The sequence below is a fragment of the Melanotaenia boesemani genome, chromosome 14 (genome assembly GCF_017639745.1).
Source record: "Melanotaenia boesemani isolate fMelBoe1 chromosome 14, fMelBoe1.pri, whole genome shotgun sequence".
Lineage (NCBI taxonomy): Eukaryota > Metazoa > Chordata > Actinopteri > Atheriniformes > Melanotaeniidae > Melanotaenia > Melanotaenia boesemani.
This window is the reverse complement of record NC_055695.1, coordinates 8835020-8854279: the sequence shown is the minus strand read 5'-3', so window position 1 is coordinate 8854279 and position 19260 is coordinate 8835020. Positions and strand designations below refer to the sequence as shown.

The 19260-nt window shown below is 36.7% G+C and overlaps 1 protein-coding gene across 1 annotated transcript in view; it reads right to left on the bottom strand.

Moving 5' to 3' along the window:
• The window catches only part of LOC121652879 (E3 ubiquitin-protein ligase rnf213-alpha-like), a 59047-nt gene that overhangs the window by 17469 nt on the left and 22318 nt on the right, over window positions 1–19260 (bottom strand). The window contains exons 17-34 of the mRNA XM_042005961.1: window positions 19060–19244; window positions 18762–18917; window positions 14620–18207; window positions 11964–12094; window positions 11637–11732; window positions 11403–11524; window positions 11033–11146; window positions 10905–10954; window positions 10396–10546; window positions 10071–10206; window positions 8246–8428; window positions 7981–8099; window positions 7698–7858; window positions 7136–7342; window positions 6696–6883; window positions 1148–1268; window positions 740–840; window positions 460–639 (exon numbers count right to left, since the gene is read on the bottom strand). Coding sequence (XP_041861895.1) covers window positions 460–639; window positions 740–840; window positions 1148–1268; window positions 6696–6883; window positions 7136–7342; window positions 7698–7858; window positions 7981–8099; window positions 8246–8428; window positions 10071–10206; window positions 10396–10546; window positions 10905–10954; window positions 11033–11146; window positions 11403–11524; window positions 11637–11732; window positions 11964–12094; window positions 14620–18207; window positions 18762–18917; window positions 19060–19244 — 5989 coding nt within the window. The remainder of the gene's footprint in view (window positions 1–459; window positions 640–739; window positions 841–1147; window positions 1269–6695; window positions 6884–7135; window positions 7343–7697; window positions 7859–7980; window positions 8100–8245; window positions 8429–10070; window positions 10207–10395; window positions 10547–10904; window positions 10955–11032; window positions 11147–11402; window positions 11525–11636; window positions 11733–11963; window positions 12095–14619; window positions 18208–18761; window positions 18918–19059; window positions 19245–19260) is intronic.

The following is a 19260-nucleotide window of genomic DNA, read 5'->3' as shown; positions in this document are numbered from 1 at the left end:
TTTCCTTTTGTCTCCCCAGAGTCCTGACTTCACATGAGTCAGGACGACCACTCTCATTACTTGCAAGTACTTTGTCTGTGTTCATTTTTCATTTAATAAATTTTGTCTTACTTTTACTCATTCCAGACTCTTGGTAATTCTTTCTATGACAGTCTTCCTTCCTACACACACAATTATAAACCCCTATTATAAGCTCTGGTAACACTTTACAATAAGGGTCCCTTAATTAACGTTAGTTAGTGCATTATTAAGCATTAATTAAATGTTGACCCATTCACACTCTTGTGATGGTAAAAAAAATGTATAATGTATACACTGTATTTCTTTCTGCGTTTATCGGGGGTTGTGAGTAAACTAGTAAACATGGAAAGTCAACACCTATGAGCTCCAGGTCTGATGTTTCATTTGAACAGAGAATCACTTAAAGATTTTTACAGATTTCAACAGTATAAGTTTCACCTTATATCCTCAGAGACATTCGGCTGAAAGTTATTTGGTAACGGCTGCCTGCAGCTGGGACAGGATGTCTGCCCTCCATCAAGGCTTGCTTTGATGCACATAAAGCAAAAGATGTGATGGCATGGCAGCCCCACAGGGTCCTCAGGCTCTCTCATGCACACTCGACAATGAATTCCGTACCTTTGGAAAGGTGGCCAACTTTTATCAAATCAGCTGCTCCAAGTACAAAGTTGAACTTTCAATTATTGAAATGTGAAAAAAAAGTTAAACAAGACATCACCTGAAAAGTTCATCAACTGCTCCTTGGGAACAAGACTTCAGTTTGTCGATTACAGCTTCAAAAGTCTTCGTAGATTTTACATCTGAGTTTCCCTCCAGAACCTTGAAATAAGGTCAGAATGAATAAAATAAGCAATAATAATAGTTGTTATGGTGGCTTCTTTCTTTCTTTCTTTCTTTCTTTCTTTCTTTCTTTCTTTCTTTCTTTCTTTCTTAAAACAGAGGAAGAACACTGTTAAATGTGCCAAAACATTTTGAAATATAAAATAAAATTATCCTCAATAAGAATATAGGAAAAAAATTGAGATAGGAGAAGACAGCAAAGTACATCAATTTCATAACTTTAGAAAAGTAGGTATACTTGTTTTTTGTTTTTGTAGAAAACACTGGTCACCAGATATGTACTAACCTTGCTCAAGGCATTGATATGTTTCAGGACAAGCGATCTGAGCTCACTGTCTTCATTTTGGAAACCGACCAACATGTGTTCCACAAACAGTGAAAGGATGTAGATGCGTTTCCAGCTACGACTATAAAACATTGCAGATGATCACAATATGAAATATATCTAAACACATCTTCCTCATTTTTATCATTGTTAATGTGTTTCTTTATTTGTGTTATGTTTAAAGTCAAAATAGGAAAAAGGTCTGCAAACTAGCCATGGTCTGAAGAAATACATACATATGGTTGTATTTTTCTTTATGTAATGTTGTTTTAGATGTACTCTCTTTGTCTAATAGACTTTAAAAGAAAAAGAATAAATAAATACATGTATATATATATATATATATATATATATATATATATATATATATATATATATATATATATATATATAATTTATTTTTTTATTTAATCAATTTATCATCATCAATTTATTTTTAAAGTGTTTTAACACCGGCCACAGATGAACTAAGTACTAAACATCTAAGGTGGGTAAAAAGAATTATAAATAAAATTAAATAACACAAAACAATTACAATGAATTAAATATAATAAAATTAGTAAAACAGAAAAAAAAAATCTAATCCAGAAAATAAAATCTAGATAAAAATCAATTAAAAACCAAATAGGTTTGGTTGAAGGCCAATGAGTAAAAGTGTGTTTTAAGAAAGTTTGTAAAAATGGACAGTAAGGGAGCCTGGTGAATGGGCAAACGTAGGTTGTTCCATAACTTAGGTGCACTGGTAGAGAAGGTTCTGTCTCCTCTGAGCTTCTGTTTAGAACTGGGGAGACCAGGAGCAGCTGATCCGAGTAGAATACTGGTGGTAAATAAGGTGGGACAAGACTATTTAAAACTTTAAAAAGAACATAAGGATTTTAAAATGGACTCTAAAATGCACAGACAGCCAGTGGAGTGAAGCCAAAACAGGAGTTATGTGCTCTCTTTTAAGTGTCCCCGTTAAAAGCTGTGCAGCAGCATTCTGAACTAGCTGAAGATGTGGTAGTAAGGACTGACTTACTCCAGAGGGAATTACAGTAATTCAGCTCTGATGATATAAAGGCATGGATTACTGTCACCAACAGCTACCTAGAAAGAAAAAGTTTTACCTTTGCCAGTTTCCTTATATGATAAAAGCTTGATTTAACTGTGGGGTTAATTTTACTGTCCAATTAAAAACCATCCATTCTAAAACCAAGATCAAACTATCTTCTTTTAATTAAAGATTAAAAGGTTTAAGGCCATCCATGCCTTAACACCCTCAAAGCTAGCTAAAATCCTGTTCTTAAAGGGTTTTGTCTTCTGTGTTTTTTTATAGTAGGATTTGAAGCATTTTTCTTAAGTAGTAAGTAACTGGCATCCTGTCAAGTGTTTTGAGCAGTCAGTCTGATGCCTGTGAGGGGAACAGTCACCCTTCAAATTTCCGATCTATTCAAGTAAGCACTACATAAAGTGAATTTTACACCACAGATATTTCTTTGTCACAGCTCTGTAGGCTGTAGTTATGGGATAAACTTTGTGCCTCTGAGGAGCGAATCTGAATTCTTTATATTTGAATATGAATCATTCAATTTGAATCTGAATATGCCTGTTTGAATAATTGCTTTAAAAAAACTGAATCCAAATTACCATATTTGATATTGAATCTTTGTTTTTTTTTGAATGTGTATATTGGTAAAGTTGAAACTTTTGTATTTGAAAAAATTCTTTCCCTAATTCATTTTCATAGTTCAGTTTCAGTTCTCTCCATTCAAATTCAGATCTGAAATACAAATTCATTCAGATGCGCCATCACAGACATGATCTGGCGTGTCTGCAGCCCGGTGTCATGCCGAGAACTGCATGTCTTCCGAGATTTGCATGCCCATCGTGTGAGCGCGCACCACTAAGCAAGCAAAATCGTGTTGTTGTCTGAGACATTTCACATCTAGAATCGATGTAGCTTTGATTGTTGTTTTTTTTATAAGATAATAAAGTATTTGAGAGATGTACTTTAGTAATATTTAGAGCTACGCCACTGGGTAAAACATTCTTTATTTGCTTCTTTAGCTCATTTAAGAAGTGTAACATTTTTGTGTCCACAGAGTTTTTTGGCAGCGGTTCACCTATGTAACTTTAGCCCGTAACTGGTTAGAAAACACGGCAAAATCTTCCACTCAAATGATCCAGAAATTATGTTTTTTTTTTCTTCTTCTTCTCTTCTCTTTTCTTCTTCTTCTTCTTTTGGTTTTTCTTTCATTGTCACATGTTTTGGTTGGTCAAAAGTAAAAACAAGGGAAATTAATAAAGGTGGAAGTACTGCTTACAAGTTTTATATGGTTTATATGGCTCCCCATATTTAATGGCTAGTATTTCATTCAATCAATCTGGTTTTATTTATACAACTCTAGTCAATCAAAGTGCTGGACAGAGATAAAAACAGGAATAAAAACAAAGTACACTTAACAATTATAAATATCACAACTTTCTCAACTGACACCCCTATCAAGTATCAAAGGCTGATCTGACAAAATAGATTTTTAGACTTTCTTAAACAGGGGCAGGGTTCACATATGTAGGTTACATGTAAGAAACACACACTGATGAGTCATAATAGACTAGTTATACTGTGGGAAACACCATTTCAACCAAACCTGTATGTATTTAAGCTCAAGGGGGGGATGCATAATGTGGCAATGCAGATTCAGTGCTTGCCGAGAAATGCATCCCCTGGTTTCTTAGGCTACTGTGTAAGTTACATGTAAGAAACACACACTGATGAGTCATAATAGACTAGTTATAATGTGGGAAACACCATTTTAACTCCACATTTTTGTATTTTTGCAACACTAGGGAGATGCATTTTTTTGGCATTGCAGATTATTCACTTTTTTAGTGGCTGAACACTTTGGCTGGCGCCTTTCTTTGCTGCCTCCTGGGTTCATGTGTGGACACTCCTGGGATGGGCCCCCTGGTCTGCTTCAGACATTTGTGGGGACATGCTACATTTACATAATCACACTGATCACTTAAAACTACTAATTCCTCATATTTTGTTCTCACATTTATTAACCTGCCTGCTAAGCCAATGTGTTGTGCCTTGGTATTAACTATTAATAACTGCAGTTATGTTAATTTTATTCTGATTCATGATTTTTTTTCTAACTTGTCTATCTTGTTCTTGTTGAGTATTGGTTTTGTTCATCAGATGTTGCAGGTGGTTCTGTGTTCCTTGCAGGTGTAGCTGCTGGTTGTCATTTCACCCCATCTCTCATGAGGTCCAGCGTTAATATGTAAATTCAGTGAAAGACTCATTTAAAAATAAAGCACATAAAATATATATATATATATATATATATATATATATATATATATATATATATATATATATATATATATATATATATATATATATATATCATGGGGAGCCTTAAATCAATAAAGCTCAGTAGCTGCCAGACCACTGTCATGTTTATACTGGACAAGTTAGATAGAAGATTGAGAAAACAAACAAACAAAAAAACTTACAAACAAACATACAAACAAAACAGAAAAAAACAAACAAAAAAAAAAAAACAAAAACGGGAGGATGCCTTATTTGGCAGAGGAGATTTGACCCTTGCCCAGATTCGCAGGCGTCAGCGTGTCGTGAAGGTGGAGAATTAGCAGTGCATATAACTAACTGACGGTGCAAATATGGATGCACAATTATATGAGGAGATTTTGCTGTACAAACGTATGGGAAAATATAAACCTGATTCAACCAAAGCCCAAAAGACGGAAATACGGAGAAAAGCAATAAAATACATTCTTGAAGGTTAGTATAGCCTACTTGGCCAAAGAATCTTTGTCCTTTGCTAAATCGTCAGTTCCCCAATTTTCTCAATACCTAAATCTATCGATGTATCGATGACATTAAATGCTTTCTTTGGCACAAATCCAATTTCAAGTTGAATATATTTAGTGTTCTATGTATGTAATTAGTAAAATTGCTCTGGTATACTTATTTTATTTTACTGATGTGCTTACATGAAGGAAGTTTGCTAATTTTATAATCGATCTTTTAGGAGAGCATTTGTACCATATTGTTCAAACTGTTGTTTTTTTTTTTTTTTTTTTGGCAGGTGGAAAGTAGTGTGGAGGACATTGTTGGTGAGGAGACAGTCTCCATGGCCATAAAGCAGCTGGATGACGTTAAAAAAGCAGTAATGGAAAATGTGAACAAGGAGCACAGCAAAACAAAACAGAAACTTAGCTACTCCAAAATCAAAGTGGACTTCACAGTTGGAGACATAGTGTTGCGCCAAAATGTCAGGAGCCAGCAGCGAAAGGGTGGGAAGCTCGAGCCAAACTATCTTGGGCCCTTCAAAATAACTGGTCTTGACGGAAAAAGTGCACACCTTCTTGGAGATCAGGGTGCTGTTTTTAAAAAGGTGAGCATTGACCACCTAAAACTTTTCACAGAGGAAAATCCACGTATACCTCACAGAATGACCACCACTAAAGTCTCAGCATTCAGCGCTTCATCTGCTGAAGTCCCAGCATCCAGTGCTTCATCCGCTCAAGTCCCAGCATCCAGTGCTTCATCCGCTCAAGTCCCAGCATCCAGTGCTTCATCCGCTCAAGTCCCAGCATCCAGTGCTTCATCTGCTCAAGTCCCAGCATCCAGTGCTTCATCCGTTCAAGTCCCAGCATCCAGTGCTTCATCTGCTCAAGTCCCAGCATCCAGTGCTTCATCCGTTCAAGTCCCAGCATCCAGTGCTTCATCCGCTCAAGTCCCAGCATCCAGTGCTTCATCCGCTCAAGTCCCAGCATCCAGTGCTTCATCTGCCGAAGTCGCAGCTTTTGATGCAACAGCACATTTGACCTCAATGGCCACTTACACGGAGACTGAGATCTCTAAATGTATGATTACAAATATTTCCTTTGTGCTTTGTAAAATGATAATTTTTGGAACAAGTTGAGAACAACTGCACAAAACTGACGTTACTCCATCTGCAATCGACTAGTTTTGCCTCACGTCAGGTCCCGGATGTGTGGCACAAAAGTTTGAATTTCAGATCTGAATTTGAATTTCAGATCTGAATTTGTATTTCAGATCTGAATTTGAATGGAGAACTGAAACTGAACTATGAAAATGAATTAGGGAATGAATTTTTTCAAATACAAAAGTTTCAACTTTACCAATATACACATTCAAAAAACAAAGATTCAATATCAAATATGGTAATTTGGATTCAGTTTTTTAAGCAATTATTCAAACAGGCATATTCAGATTCAAATTGAATGATTCATATTCAAATATAAAGAATTCAGATTCGCTCCCCAGTGGCACAAAGTTTATCCCATAGTAGTGGATTAACAAAGAGTAATCCCACTTTCCTAAAGGCATTTGTGATTGAACTTCCCATCCAATATCTTATTCATTTTCCTTGAAAGATTTGATCTAATCTGCTGAAGTATCTATTAGATAATAAATAAATATTACATGAAAACATATTAAATATTACAGCTCCATTCATCAATATGGTACCTGATATCACGGATTACTTCCTTGCATCGCTCTCCATATTGATGGATGCCAGTTTGGGAGCAAATCAACTCCAAGCACGCCTGCAGCCTCTTCACCTGCCTCAACCAGAGCAGGCAGAGGGCATCAGAATCCAAGTTTGGAGATTCCAGGTGTTCAACGCATGCCATTGCTGCATAGACATCCAAAACCTAAAGGATAAAAAACAATTTTGATTCAATAATTTTGTGGTTGTTCAATGATGTGAAACACATACACACATAAATTTTGGTGAAAGATGGCACAACTAGAGAATAAATAAACTAAGATTTTTTTTTAACTCACACATTTCTGGGGTACTCGGCATTCATTTACTGAATTAAAACATCACATTTATAACATTTCATAATTTGTTTGATGGGGTAAAAAGTCTTTTACTTCATGAAATTTAGAAATTATTTTACCATCTCAGGGCAATGTTTCATTTGTAGATTTCTTCTTCGCAACAGGAAAACAACTTCAGGTTGAAGAGAAATAATCTGCAAAAGGTTCTGAAGACGGCTCTGGTAACGATCAAATGCAATGTGTATGTGCAGGAGAGAAAGCTCTTCTGTGTTTCGTTGTTGTCTCTGTACTTCATCAACACAGCTGGCCAGAGCTTCGACCAAGATCTGAGGACAAAATGCATAATTAAGAATATAGTATTTGCTTCATCAATAATATAAATCAAATTATCAAACAGTGGGAATAAAATGTTTTAAATTCATAGTTTGTTCCAATTTCTGCCACTGCTAGTAATGTGTAATCAATCCGTTACTGTAATGCTAAATAGATTGCATTTATATGTCACTTTTCTAGTCTTTCTAAACACTACAGGCACTAAACAGTAGAAGCCCTTTCACTGATTAACACACACAATGAGTTAGACAGATATTAATGAAAGTGCTTTTAAGTAAATGTACACATGGGAAAAGTAGTCACATCACACTTATGGATACAGTCATTCAGTACTTTATTCACCCTCACCTGTAGTTCGTCATCTGATGATACTTTCATCATCATGGAAACAAAATCCTGCAGGTACCTTTCAAAGAATTCTTTCTTCATTCTGTCATTTACATCTTTGGCCATGTAACGTCCGAGTGGAGTGTTCAAGAACAACTCATGGAAATGATGAAATGAGAGCCCTTCAAAACAAGTTGAGAATCCCGCTAACATGTCACTCCTTGAACTTAATATAAAATAATTTAATTTAATTTAATAATTTAATTAACAGGCAGAAATTTAAGTTACTGATTAGTTTATTTACGTTTGTGTCTGAGTGTTTGCATCATAAGTCCATCCAAGAAATCTTTGATCCACCAGCTGAAGGGCATGAGGCAGTGCATAGTGTTTTCACCCATGGTATGGTTTTGTACTATTAATACCCTGGAGATGTAAGTAAGCCAGGACAAAAATTATATGAATTGTTTGTAGATTTAAAATCTTTGGAGCTACTGTTCACTTAATGAATCCTGTTTAAAAGAGTTGTAGTTGAAAAATTACAGTATAGATAAAAATAAAGAGATACTAACTTGTTCTTTCTCACATGGGATACACTGAGCATTTCTGTACTGCCAAAAATTTCAAGCCACAAGTTCCTGATGTTTTCCTCTTCATGCAGCAGAAGGTCCAAATTGCAGTCTCTGTCAATGACTGAGACCAAGTTGGCAAGAAGCGGGGTGACAACAGCTTGGATTTTCTTCCACAGTGTGTGACTGTAAGAAATGAACACAACAAAAATCAAACTGACTGTTGGTGACCTGTACAAACGGTAAAACCTCAGAAAAGTATCACATCAAATCTATAGTAGTGGGTCATGGCTAAATGACTTGTTATAACTCCAAATCAGACAGAGTTGGGATGTTGTCGAAAATGCTATGACAAAAAACAACAAAAACAACAAATTGTTACATTTATTTAGACTTTGACTGATTCTTTGCAGACAGTTTGAACCCAAATTTTTTCATGCTTTGTCTCATCAACTGTGCCTTAATTCCTTTTTACAACATGTGAACAATGTTCTGGAATTCCGGCATCTAGCAGTGAAGTGTTTCAGCTGTCATTTTGTCCCATTCTTACTGTAACCACATCTTCAGATGTGCAGCAGTATGGGGTTGTCATTGTTTCATTTTTACTTTAAAGGTTATCCACATTTTCTCTGCTGGGGACAGTTGAGCAGTGCAGGCAAGTCAGTGTAGTACCTATGCTTCTCACCTGATGTTTAGTCCGCAAAAAGTTGTTTCAAAGTTGGATTTGAAACATATATAAACTAGAAGCACAAACCTCTGTCAAGCAATTGTATTTATTTGCCAATGATTGGGGGCATTACTTTTTAGTTAGAAGCTCTAATGGCAAAATTATGACTATTTTCCCAAAGTGAAAAAACATTATAAAAATTCCTTGATCCAGGCAGTGACCTGGATCTCCCCCAAAATCTAATCACATGTTCTTTTTTCCATGTTTAAGCTAAAGATTTAATGGAAATCTGTCCATAGTTTTTGCATTATGTTGCAAACAGTGAGACAGACAGACAGACAACCCCCCCCACATGAGATAGGTACAGGTGTGAGTCACAATTTCTTTAATGTGGGGAAGTCACAGGTGAGAATATATGTTTTTCTTTTTTTTTTCTTTTTATTTATTTTTTTATTTACATTTTTAGGTGTTTTGAATATTCAAATAACTGTATTCCAGCCTACGCTGGGGTTCCTATTAGACACCGCAGATTGTTGGTAATATTGTTGGTAATCTCAGCGCCTGATAGGTTTTCCCCATTCCAACTGTATTTTATTTTATTTAGAATGTGTTGCAAGCCTAAAATGCATTTATATTAGCAAGAAAATTTAACAGATGAGGCTGATGAGATAAATCAGGAAATATTTTGGGTTCAGCAATGAAAGTCACATGACGCAAATTTGAGACAAAGCATTTCTGGCTTTTGATTACTTTATTTCTTTTAATCAAACAATTTTATTTAATCATTTGCTTTTATTCACTTTTATCCATGCATATAATTTATATTATTTCTGTTATTTATATTTTCTTGTTCGTATATTTAATTGTTATTGATTTATTTAATATTTGTCCAATTTTTCTTCCCTGATTTTTCCTGTATTTAATTTGTTTTTATATAAGTGTAAATAAATTCTGGCATTGAGAGGTTAATTGTAATTCCTTTTAAATATTTTGTTTATATTTCTATTTTCCACTCTGTCCAAATGTTTTCAGAACTGGGGTTGAACGCTGAAGTTCAGAGTGATGTGCACAACAAAATATGTAATGAATAAATAAAAGAGACTGAAATCAGAGAATTCCATGCGCAAGATTAAGGAAAATATCAAATAAAAGAGAACTTACAGGAATGTTCCTCCTTCTTGAAGTGCACCGATATTAGATGCCTCATTAAGAATCCAGCTTTTGGGATTGGGGATACTGGACTCATATTCTTTTAACAATGAGTGGAGACGCTTCCTCACAATGTTTGCAAAGACACCTTAAAAACATTTTTAAATTTTTTTAATTTTACACACCTATAAACATGCAGAACTGGTATAAAGTTTGGGAATACTCTCCTATTGGATTTAAAGTAAAAGTATTCCCAAACTTTTGACCGGTAGTGTATTTGTATCAGTGCTCATATGTTCAATGTGCATGCAAAAGCATGAGTGACTGTAATCCTAACCTTGTGACTGATTTTCATCCAGAAGTGTTAGCAGGTTCTCAACTCTCCTTGTGCTAAGTTCTCCACCGTCTGCAGCATCTCTGAGCATGCCCACAGCAGTCTGCACACAGCTCCTCACTAGATCTGCAGTATCAAAAGCATCTCCCAAAACCTAAAAAAAATATCATGTAATATAAAGTACATAAAAGCAACCTCACATCTCAAGATGAAACTTGATTTATGTCATGTTTTGTCACACTTTCTTTTTTTAATCGTCACATTTATGAAGAAAAAAAAAGTATGGCAAAAAATTATAACATGATATAAATAAGCATTACATGTTAAATATATGCCATGTAGCTGTAATTACAATTGAGTCTGGAACATCATTGCCCCTATGAGTTCTTTTGGTGTGATGTTTTCTTTTTTTAATATGTAACAGAATTTATCTTTTTTTTTTATTTTTTATTTTGACTGGTGATTATGATCATATTCCTTCAGGTTTGTGATTGAGTGACACAATAACTTACAGCAGAATCATTATTTTGTGGCACTCCGACATGATCTTCAGTCTCCATGGCTTGCACAGAAAGAATAAAACGTAAACTTGTTTACATGAAATACATAACTTTCAGTTAAATAATGAAAATAAGAATACCTTCATGAGGATCTTCAAAAAGATCACTAATACAAAGATTTTTCATGGAATGAACATCAGAAACAAACTCTTTTGATCTTCGAAGATCATCAATGTGAACAGACCTCCAAGGACCTGGAAAAAAATAATGTTGGATAAAAAATACCATTTGTAAATTTTAAATTTTAAATCTTTTAACATTAACCTCTTATTTAGTCATCTTTCTGTTGCTTTGAATATATTGCACAATTCACAACATTCTGTAAATGAGATCCCAGATAATTCATCTTAGTAGCATTATTACAAAAGATTGGGAACTTTATTTTTTGTTATTTAGGCATGTTTTGTTACAGTCGGGTCATAAAATTGTACGTTTGAGAGCAGAACTCACTGCCATGAAATCCAATGTAGGAGGTCCCCCCTTCCATCCGAGGAAGTTTGGTCACAAAGTACACAAACATCTTTGTGTCATCATTAGTGTTGGACTTGTTTATTTCGTTGATGGATGCATACCTAAGAAAAGGAATAATTCAACTAAATAAAACAAAAAAAAAAAAAACAAATAGGAAATTTTGCTAAATGTGGGCAAGATATAAAAAAGGAAGCCGTGATGTAATTATCTCACTTGGCTGAAGAAAGAATATTCCTTTGGTGAAAGTCTTCCTCGTGCTCTGTCTGGATAATGAGGACTTTGTCCTGGTGTGCTGAGTCAAGAAATTCCCTAATGCCAAAACACAGTCATGACGTATTTAAACAGGGAGATTTCAAACATAGGGTACAGAGTGATCACTTGACATGTGAAGTCTATGTACAGCGTTTGCATAGTGGAATGGACAATATCATACTTTTCATAATGAACCCCAAAAGAAACTAAAGAAAAAGAAACACAAGGCTTCAGTTTGTTAAGCTGGATCGAAATAAGCACCTCATACTCTGAACACTACTTGCACACCTTATTTTCTTGAGGAAAGAGTACTCGGTGTCAAACTGTTGCAGAGAAAGCAGGGTGATAGCATCAAGTCTTGTCAAAGTCTGCAGCTGATGAATGTCTGCTGCAGTCAGGAGCCTGGAAAATGTTGTGACCTTAAAAAAAAAATTTAACAAATTTTTACTTTGCTAATAGAACATGTTATATACATTATATAGTTTATATTTTATCATATCTCTGTAAATTAGAATGCATAAAATACAGTTGGATTTTGTTTATACTTTTATTATGGTTTTACTATCTTATTTCTATTTAAAGTTTTCTAATTTATTGATTAACCAAGACACTTTGAAAGCCTTTCAAATAATTAATATTTCAAAACCTGTAATTACATTGATCTCTTAACTTTAAATAAGATGAGAAAAATATTCAAACTGACCAAACTAAAGTTAATTTAAACTTGTAAAATAAAATGTTTACTGTTATAATGGCTTGCATTGTGAATAAATCATTTGTGATATTTTAGTAACATTGTCATTGTTAGCTAGTTCTGATGGTTGATACAATTGATACAGACTGTGTCCCTATTCAGAGTCTACACACTTCGAAGTGCAGATTCGTCAGCTACATATGTCATAGTGGTACACCAAGTCTCATTTGGAAGGCGCCTCCAAATCCACCCTACAAACACGCACTTTGTTTGGCCTGTTGCAAAGGCTGATGGTGATGTATGCTTCGCAGCCTCTTTTCTCCCAGAATTCATTTTGCACAAGATGATGGCGAATGTCAAGCTTCAAACAGTTTTTTCAAGGAGAGATGGGATGTTCAGCTCTTTTCAGAGAGCTGGCTTTTTTGGCTCGGCTCCCAAAGAAGAGCTGGCTCTTTTGGTTCCCGAAGGGCTCTTAATTTAGCATCTTTTTTAGCCCCATAATTTACCATAACTTCTCAAAGATTAATGAATTGTGTTTTGAAAACCCTTTTGTGCTCAGCATTTTTACGAGAAACCTTATATTTGCCTCCTTTTGTGCATTTATTCTGGTACAAAACTACTTACTTTTGTTTACTATTTCAACAAAAATCTTATATTGCACAAATGAACAAATAACAGCAAACAAACCTACAAAAAATAAAGAGAAACAAACTCAGGAAAGCAGCATTAATGTCCTCAGTGCAGGGTGGCATTCAGAAAAATAAGATGCCTCATCTTGAATGGCTGATCCGGTAGGGTTTGATGACAGGACGCACTCACTCACGTACTTTCCTCATAGCTGTCTGCTGTCTCACTGGCAGTGTAGCACCATCTACCCCCCACCCTTCTGTTTTCACATAATGGTATAATCCTATATCCTCACATGTGATTGGCCGCCTGTCCATGCAGACCAATCCAAACAAAGCAGTGCTGTGGGCAGAATTGGGGCTGAGCCATAGACTGTATATAAAAGATGGACAGAGCCTCCGTGACGTCACCCGTAGGTTTCTGAAGAGCTGAACTGAAGCTCATTGGGAGGTTGCCACCGTCGCCATCTTGGCAGCGTCAGGCGTCGTTATTCCCAGAAAATCCAAAAATAGACAAAGAGGTGGAGCTGAGAGGGAGACTGTGAAGGTGGGGTTGGATAATTGACACTCATAAAACTCTGAGCTGCTTGTAGCTAAGAGCTAACCAAACGGAGGTAAGCTTGCTAAAGCTAAGGCAAACTGTTAGCCGGCTAAAAACCGTGGTTGTACTGCACTCTTCCATCTTTCCCCAGATATTGGATACCTGTCAATCAAAAGGACATGCCCCTAATTATGCTGTATTTCAAAATTAAATAACATCTAAACGGATTAGTTAGAAAAAAATTCACTGCCCTCACAGTTTTCATGAATGACCTAATGAATGAATGACCTAACTTGACCTATTAAACCTAAAATGGTTTTTTGTACCAGGCTTTAAACATGTTTATTTCTGTTGTGAAGTCTGTCTTTTTAACATGGGAGTCTATGGGAATTGACTCTGTTTTGGAGCCAGCCCCTAGTGGATAAGGGGTGAACTGCAAATTTTTGCACTTCCGCATAGGCTTCACATTTTACCCCCAAAGGTTGCCACTTGGGCTGAGCACTGAAAGCTAAGCACGTAGCAAAAGCGGGGGGGGGGGAACCGGACCTGCTCTTCAGATTCACTACAACGCATCGGCTCTCAGAGCCGGCTCTTTTGCACATGGCACATCACTAGTAGAAATGTGACTAAACCAAGCACACTGAAAACATGTTTGTTACACAGTGGCATTAAAATTCTATTATATTTGATATTTGTGGATTTTTAAGGGGTTAATGAAGAGTGTACCTGCTGGAAACACTTAGTTTGTGTTAAGCAAACTTATCAAATTTCAGAGGTTTAAGTGATTCAATATCGTTGCTGTGATGGGAAGTACTTGTCAACTACTTGTCAAGTAGGCTGTCCCATTTCATATACGGTAAGTGGACTACGAAGTGTGCAGACTATGTAAGACACTCTGTAGTCTACATAGTCTGCAAACTTTGAAATGTGTAGACCCTGAATTGGGACACAGATACAGTTAAATCACATGGATAAAAAAGCATAGCATTTTCTCTAGCCTTACTACAAAGTTTTGGATTATCGCTGCTTTAATAATTTTATAATGTGGCAAATGAATGAATGAATGAATGAATGAATAATTACCTCATTTAATGAAGGATGTGGCTGTTCTGATTGCTTCATCTGATAGACAATGTAGTCTCCCAGTGAACTGTGCATTTCTTCTTTAACATATTCCTTCATCAGATGTTCTTTTTCCACATCTGGCAATCTGGATTTGTCCAAACGAACAACTGAGTCGGGAGCTGCACAGTTGAGCAGAATGTTTTTGGCTTTGTTCAAAGTGACTTGAGCATCTGTTTCCACATCTTGATTTTCTGTTACTTGCAGGACTACAGAGGAACATGTGTCCGAGTGGTAGCCGATGAAGACATCACTTGGGACATAGTGCTTTTTTGTTAAATGTTGCTCATTTAGGGAAACAAAATCCTTGACCCATTCCTGAAGTTGACTGGCAATGTCCCTCTGGTCAGTTTTGAGGACAGTGTTGATGTCCAGGTAGTGTTTCTCCAACCTGTTAATGAGTGGGATTGGAAACTGTTCATAGACCACTTCTTTCTCTTCAATGACAATGAGCCTGAATTCTTCGTGAACTCTGCATTTCACACGGTGTGTGCCTAATCCTAGATCAACATATTTTTGACCCCCTAGTGTTACATAGTATTGGTTGAGAGCATCATACAGACTTTCATACAGATTCTGAAGGTTCAGAAGCACAACTGTCTGCCCGGTCTCCATGCAAACCTTGATACGATTGATGTTCCTGCAAATCTGCATGTACTCTTGATCCTTTGGAAAGCTTGACCCAAAGATGATTTCTGGGTGGATTTCCTGAGACGAGAGTATCTGTTGGAGAATCTGAAGAGCTGCGTAGTTTTTAGTGAGGATTAAAAGGTAACGGTTTTCCTCCATCCTGGAGTCTGGAGAGATGCTTTGTTTGACCATGTCAATGGTAGTGATGCTTGCATCGGTAAAGCTATTAGTTCTCTTAGCTCTTAGTTCTTTTCTGAAAATACCAATCACATCCACATCATCTTTCCCACTGAAGTTTCTGAGGACTGCTCCAAAAATCTGATCTCCAGTAGGACACTCATTTACTCTGTTTGTGACTGAAAATATCATCTTTATCAGACTGTAAAAATCCCGCAGCCCAAAAAAACCTTTGCCTTCTTTGCATACTGTCATATATGCTTTTGCAAGGGGCTCAAAGAGATGTTGGATCTTCTCGAGATTCTTCTTTTCAGATGAGCATATTCCTTTGGCTGTTTTGATGAGCTCATCCTCATTTAGATCTCCACGGCACATAAAAATCCCTCGATTCATCTTGGCAGGGTCCAGAGCCCAGTTGGAAATTCCAATGAACCCAACCCTTTTATGAGGTTGAGGCTCATCATCAACACAGCCTTCTTCCAGCAATGGGTGCAGTGCTTTCAGTGGCATTTTCGGGGAATCCTCAGCCAATCCAATCTCATCAAGAACAACTACTGAGATGTATTCATCCAAGTTTTTGCTTTCTTGAAAGCGAGCACATTGCTTGAATGTGTTGATGATTCCTTCAGGAGTTGAATGGGGGCTACACTGGAAAGACACCAGATGTATCTGCTTCAGCCTCTTGAAGAGGCCAGAGTGAGATGTAGGCCCTTGCATTGCATCTGCAACTAAGACTTTAGATAGTGATTTGGAGCTCCCTGGTTTCCCAACAATGAACAAAGGGATTCTAAGCTCAACACAGACCACCATCATATAGAAGTTCTCTTTTAAAGCCTCATTTCTGGCTATTGTGTTACCCATGGGTACACTACTGAGAAGGAGGTCCTGCATGAGTTGGATTTCCTGCACTATTCTCAGTTCTTTGTAGTCAGGAGGAAGAATTTCACTGATAGTTTCCTGATACTTCTCCTTGCTCTCCAAACAGGACTGGTAGCAGACCCTAGTAGCCATCAAGAGTGACCAGATTACTCTGTCACTTGCAGGTGAAAACTGATGTATTTTCTCCTTCTGAGATTGTTGCTTACAGAAGTCTTCGAGATCTCTTGCAAGCATGGGTTGATTTTTGTAGAACCACACAAACACTTGAATGCAACGTTCAACATCCCTCAAACTGACAAAGCTGCATTCATCCTTCCTCTCCCTCATGAACTTTTGTGATGATGATAATACTTTAGTTATAGTTGGAATGTGACGTTCTTCAATCAAGTTAGTCTTCACCAGTCTTTGTACTATTTGTTCAATGTATTTGTGCTCTGTTGAGTCACTGAGTTGCCCAAAATCCCAGACAAGAGGCATCATGCTGGGTGATAAAACATGAACACGGTACACAAGCTGGCGGAGAGGAATGGAGCCAAGCTTTTCTTCAGTGTCCTGAGCCCGGACCCGGTATCCCAATCCTGAGGACTCTAACCTCTCAATCATCTTGTCTGTATGTTTCCTGTAAGGGTTGCATGCAGCAATGATCTGTAGACCTGTTTGAGAGCCGAGCTCTTGTCCCTGCACTGAGTTATCACAAATGATTTCCTTAATGCTACTAATGGCTTCTGTGGTGTTTGCCTCATCAAAGAAAAGAACAGAATCAAGTTTGTGATTCTCTTTGTTGGACCTTGCAGTAATCTCTGCTTCTTTCACTTTATCATGAATAATCTCTGATGTAGTTCCTCCATGAACCTTGACCAGTTTAATGTTTTCTGCTGGTGCTCCACATCTTCTCAGTTCACACATAAACTTTATGAGCCTTGTCTTACCACATCCTGTCTCACCCATTATGATGACTGGGATGCCACACCTGAATCGCATGTGTATTGCCATCATTTTGAGGATATTGTCTGTTGTCAGTTCATAAGTTTCATCAGGATCTGTCGGCCACTTGATTCCAAGCACACTGCACAGATGCTCAATCTTATCAGCTCTGGGAAGCCGATCAAAGTCTCTATTAAAAGGGACCCTTTGAAGATTTAAGCCATTGTACAGCTGTCGAGTCATGATGTTTTTCTTTATCACTTCTCCTGTTAAGGGATTTATGGCATCAACTCCATTCTGGTTACTGAGCACCAAATGAAATCCAATGAAGGTCATTGACGTGTGGTCATCATTAAAAAAGATGTATGGATGAGGCTCAGTTTCCCACCTTTTTCGAATAAGGAATGGAGCCAAGTCTTTTTCATTTAGCCCAGTGATGTCAATTTGTCGCCTCCCTGGGCTCTGGTCAGTGATGCATAGTGATGGAGTTGCAAAGTCTTTGGACATCAAGACCATGAACTCAACCACAAAGTTTTTGAACCCACAAAGAGTGTCCCCAACATGCTCAAAATGGCAGAAGACTGAATTCTCACAGTCTTGCAACTGAAGATTAAGGAACCAGGTAAAATTACGTAGCTCTGCCCATGATGGATCTATCATACCACAGTAGATTAAGAGTATCTGAAGACACTCTACATGAGTTCCTTCAATGCCTTGGTAAGTGAAGTTGTCAAGATTCACTTTGTTGTGGAAACGTGTGAGGTACTGGTATGGTCTTTGAAAAGCTTCACTCCTGAAACACTCATCATCCATGAGGGGGTCCTCACTTTCAATGTCAGAATTTTCCTCTCTCTGCATTTCCAAGGACATTACTTCTTTTGGAGGACGACATAACACCTTTGGGAAAACATCTGAGAATGCAAAGTTTTCCCTTTGTCCCTAAAGAATGTAAAAACATAAATACATATACTGGATATATAGTTATACATCACTCTCCTGCAAGCTATGAGTTTTAAATACAGCAGAACTCTATATAACATGTTTAACCATTCATCCTTGACTGAAACTACATGCTAGGTTTCTGACAGAAAGTGGTTGTATGCAAGATGGTTTGGCTGTTTAATATATTGAAAACTATTTATCACAGTATTATTAACATGTATAATATCAATATTACAAAAGACCCCTAGGACTCCAATAAAAAGAAGGCTAAAGACCTTTCTCCAACTATTTCAAAACAGTATGAGACGTGCAGGTGTATTAATGAGTTCTGGACTAATAAGCAGCATTAATACAACAGAGCCTAACTCAGATCCTAAAGAATTTGTTCACGCATCTCAGATCATATCCTGAAAATGTTATTTCATCAAAGAATTTTACTAGAAAAGGACACAATAGTTGTATCAACAATAAAAAAAAAATAAATAAATAAAAAAAATTGAGTAACATGCTTTCAAAAGATGTACTTGTACAAACAGTAAATCCCCACATACCGATCCTGCAGTATATCTGGTCTGCTCGTTTGTGGTTTCCATTAGTTCCATGATATAGAAGTGTTTGTGGCTGCAGTGCCACATTTGCCCGTCAGAATCCATCAGATGCCGCAAAAAGAAAAACTTGAACAAGAATTCATTCAGGCCTTTTTGTACCTGTGAATAATCATTTTAATATTAGAAATTAAAACTCAGTGTTAATAATTGCAATAAATTCTGAACGTCATGATGATTCTGACACATATTGTTGAAAAATATGTTAAAGTACTTTCACATTAATAATTTAAATGATACTTACTGAGGATGTGACATCAAAGTGAAACACCTTGAGATCTTTTTGTTTAGGGGTTTCAAACAACGACTGGAGAACCTTGTGGTCATCAATCTCATGTTCAGTTAGCCGAATGCACTTTTTATAAGCACTTCCCTCTTCAACACTTCTCTCCAGTTTTTCAAACAATCTTTTGACATACAATGATTTGCCTGAATGGTGGAAGAA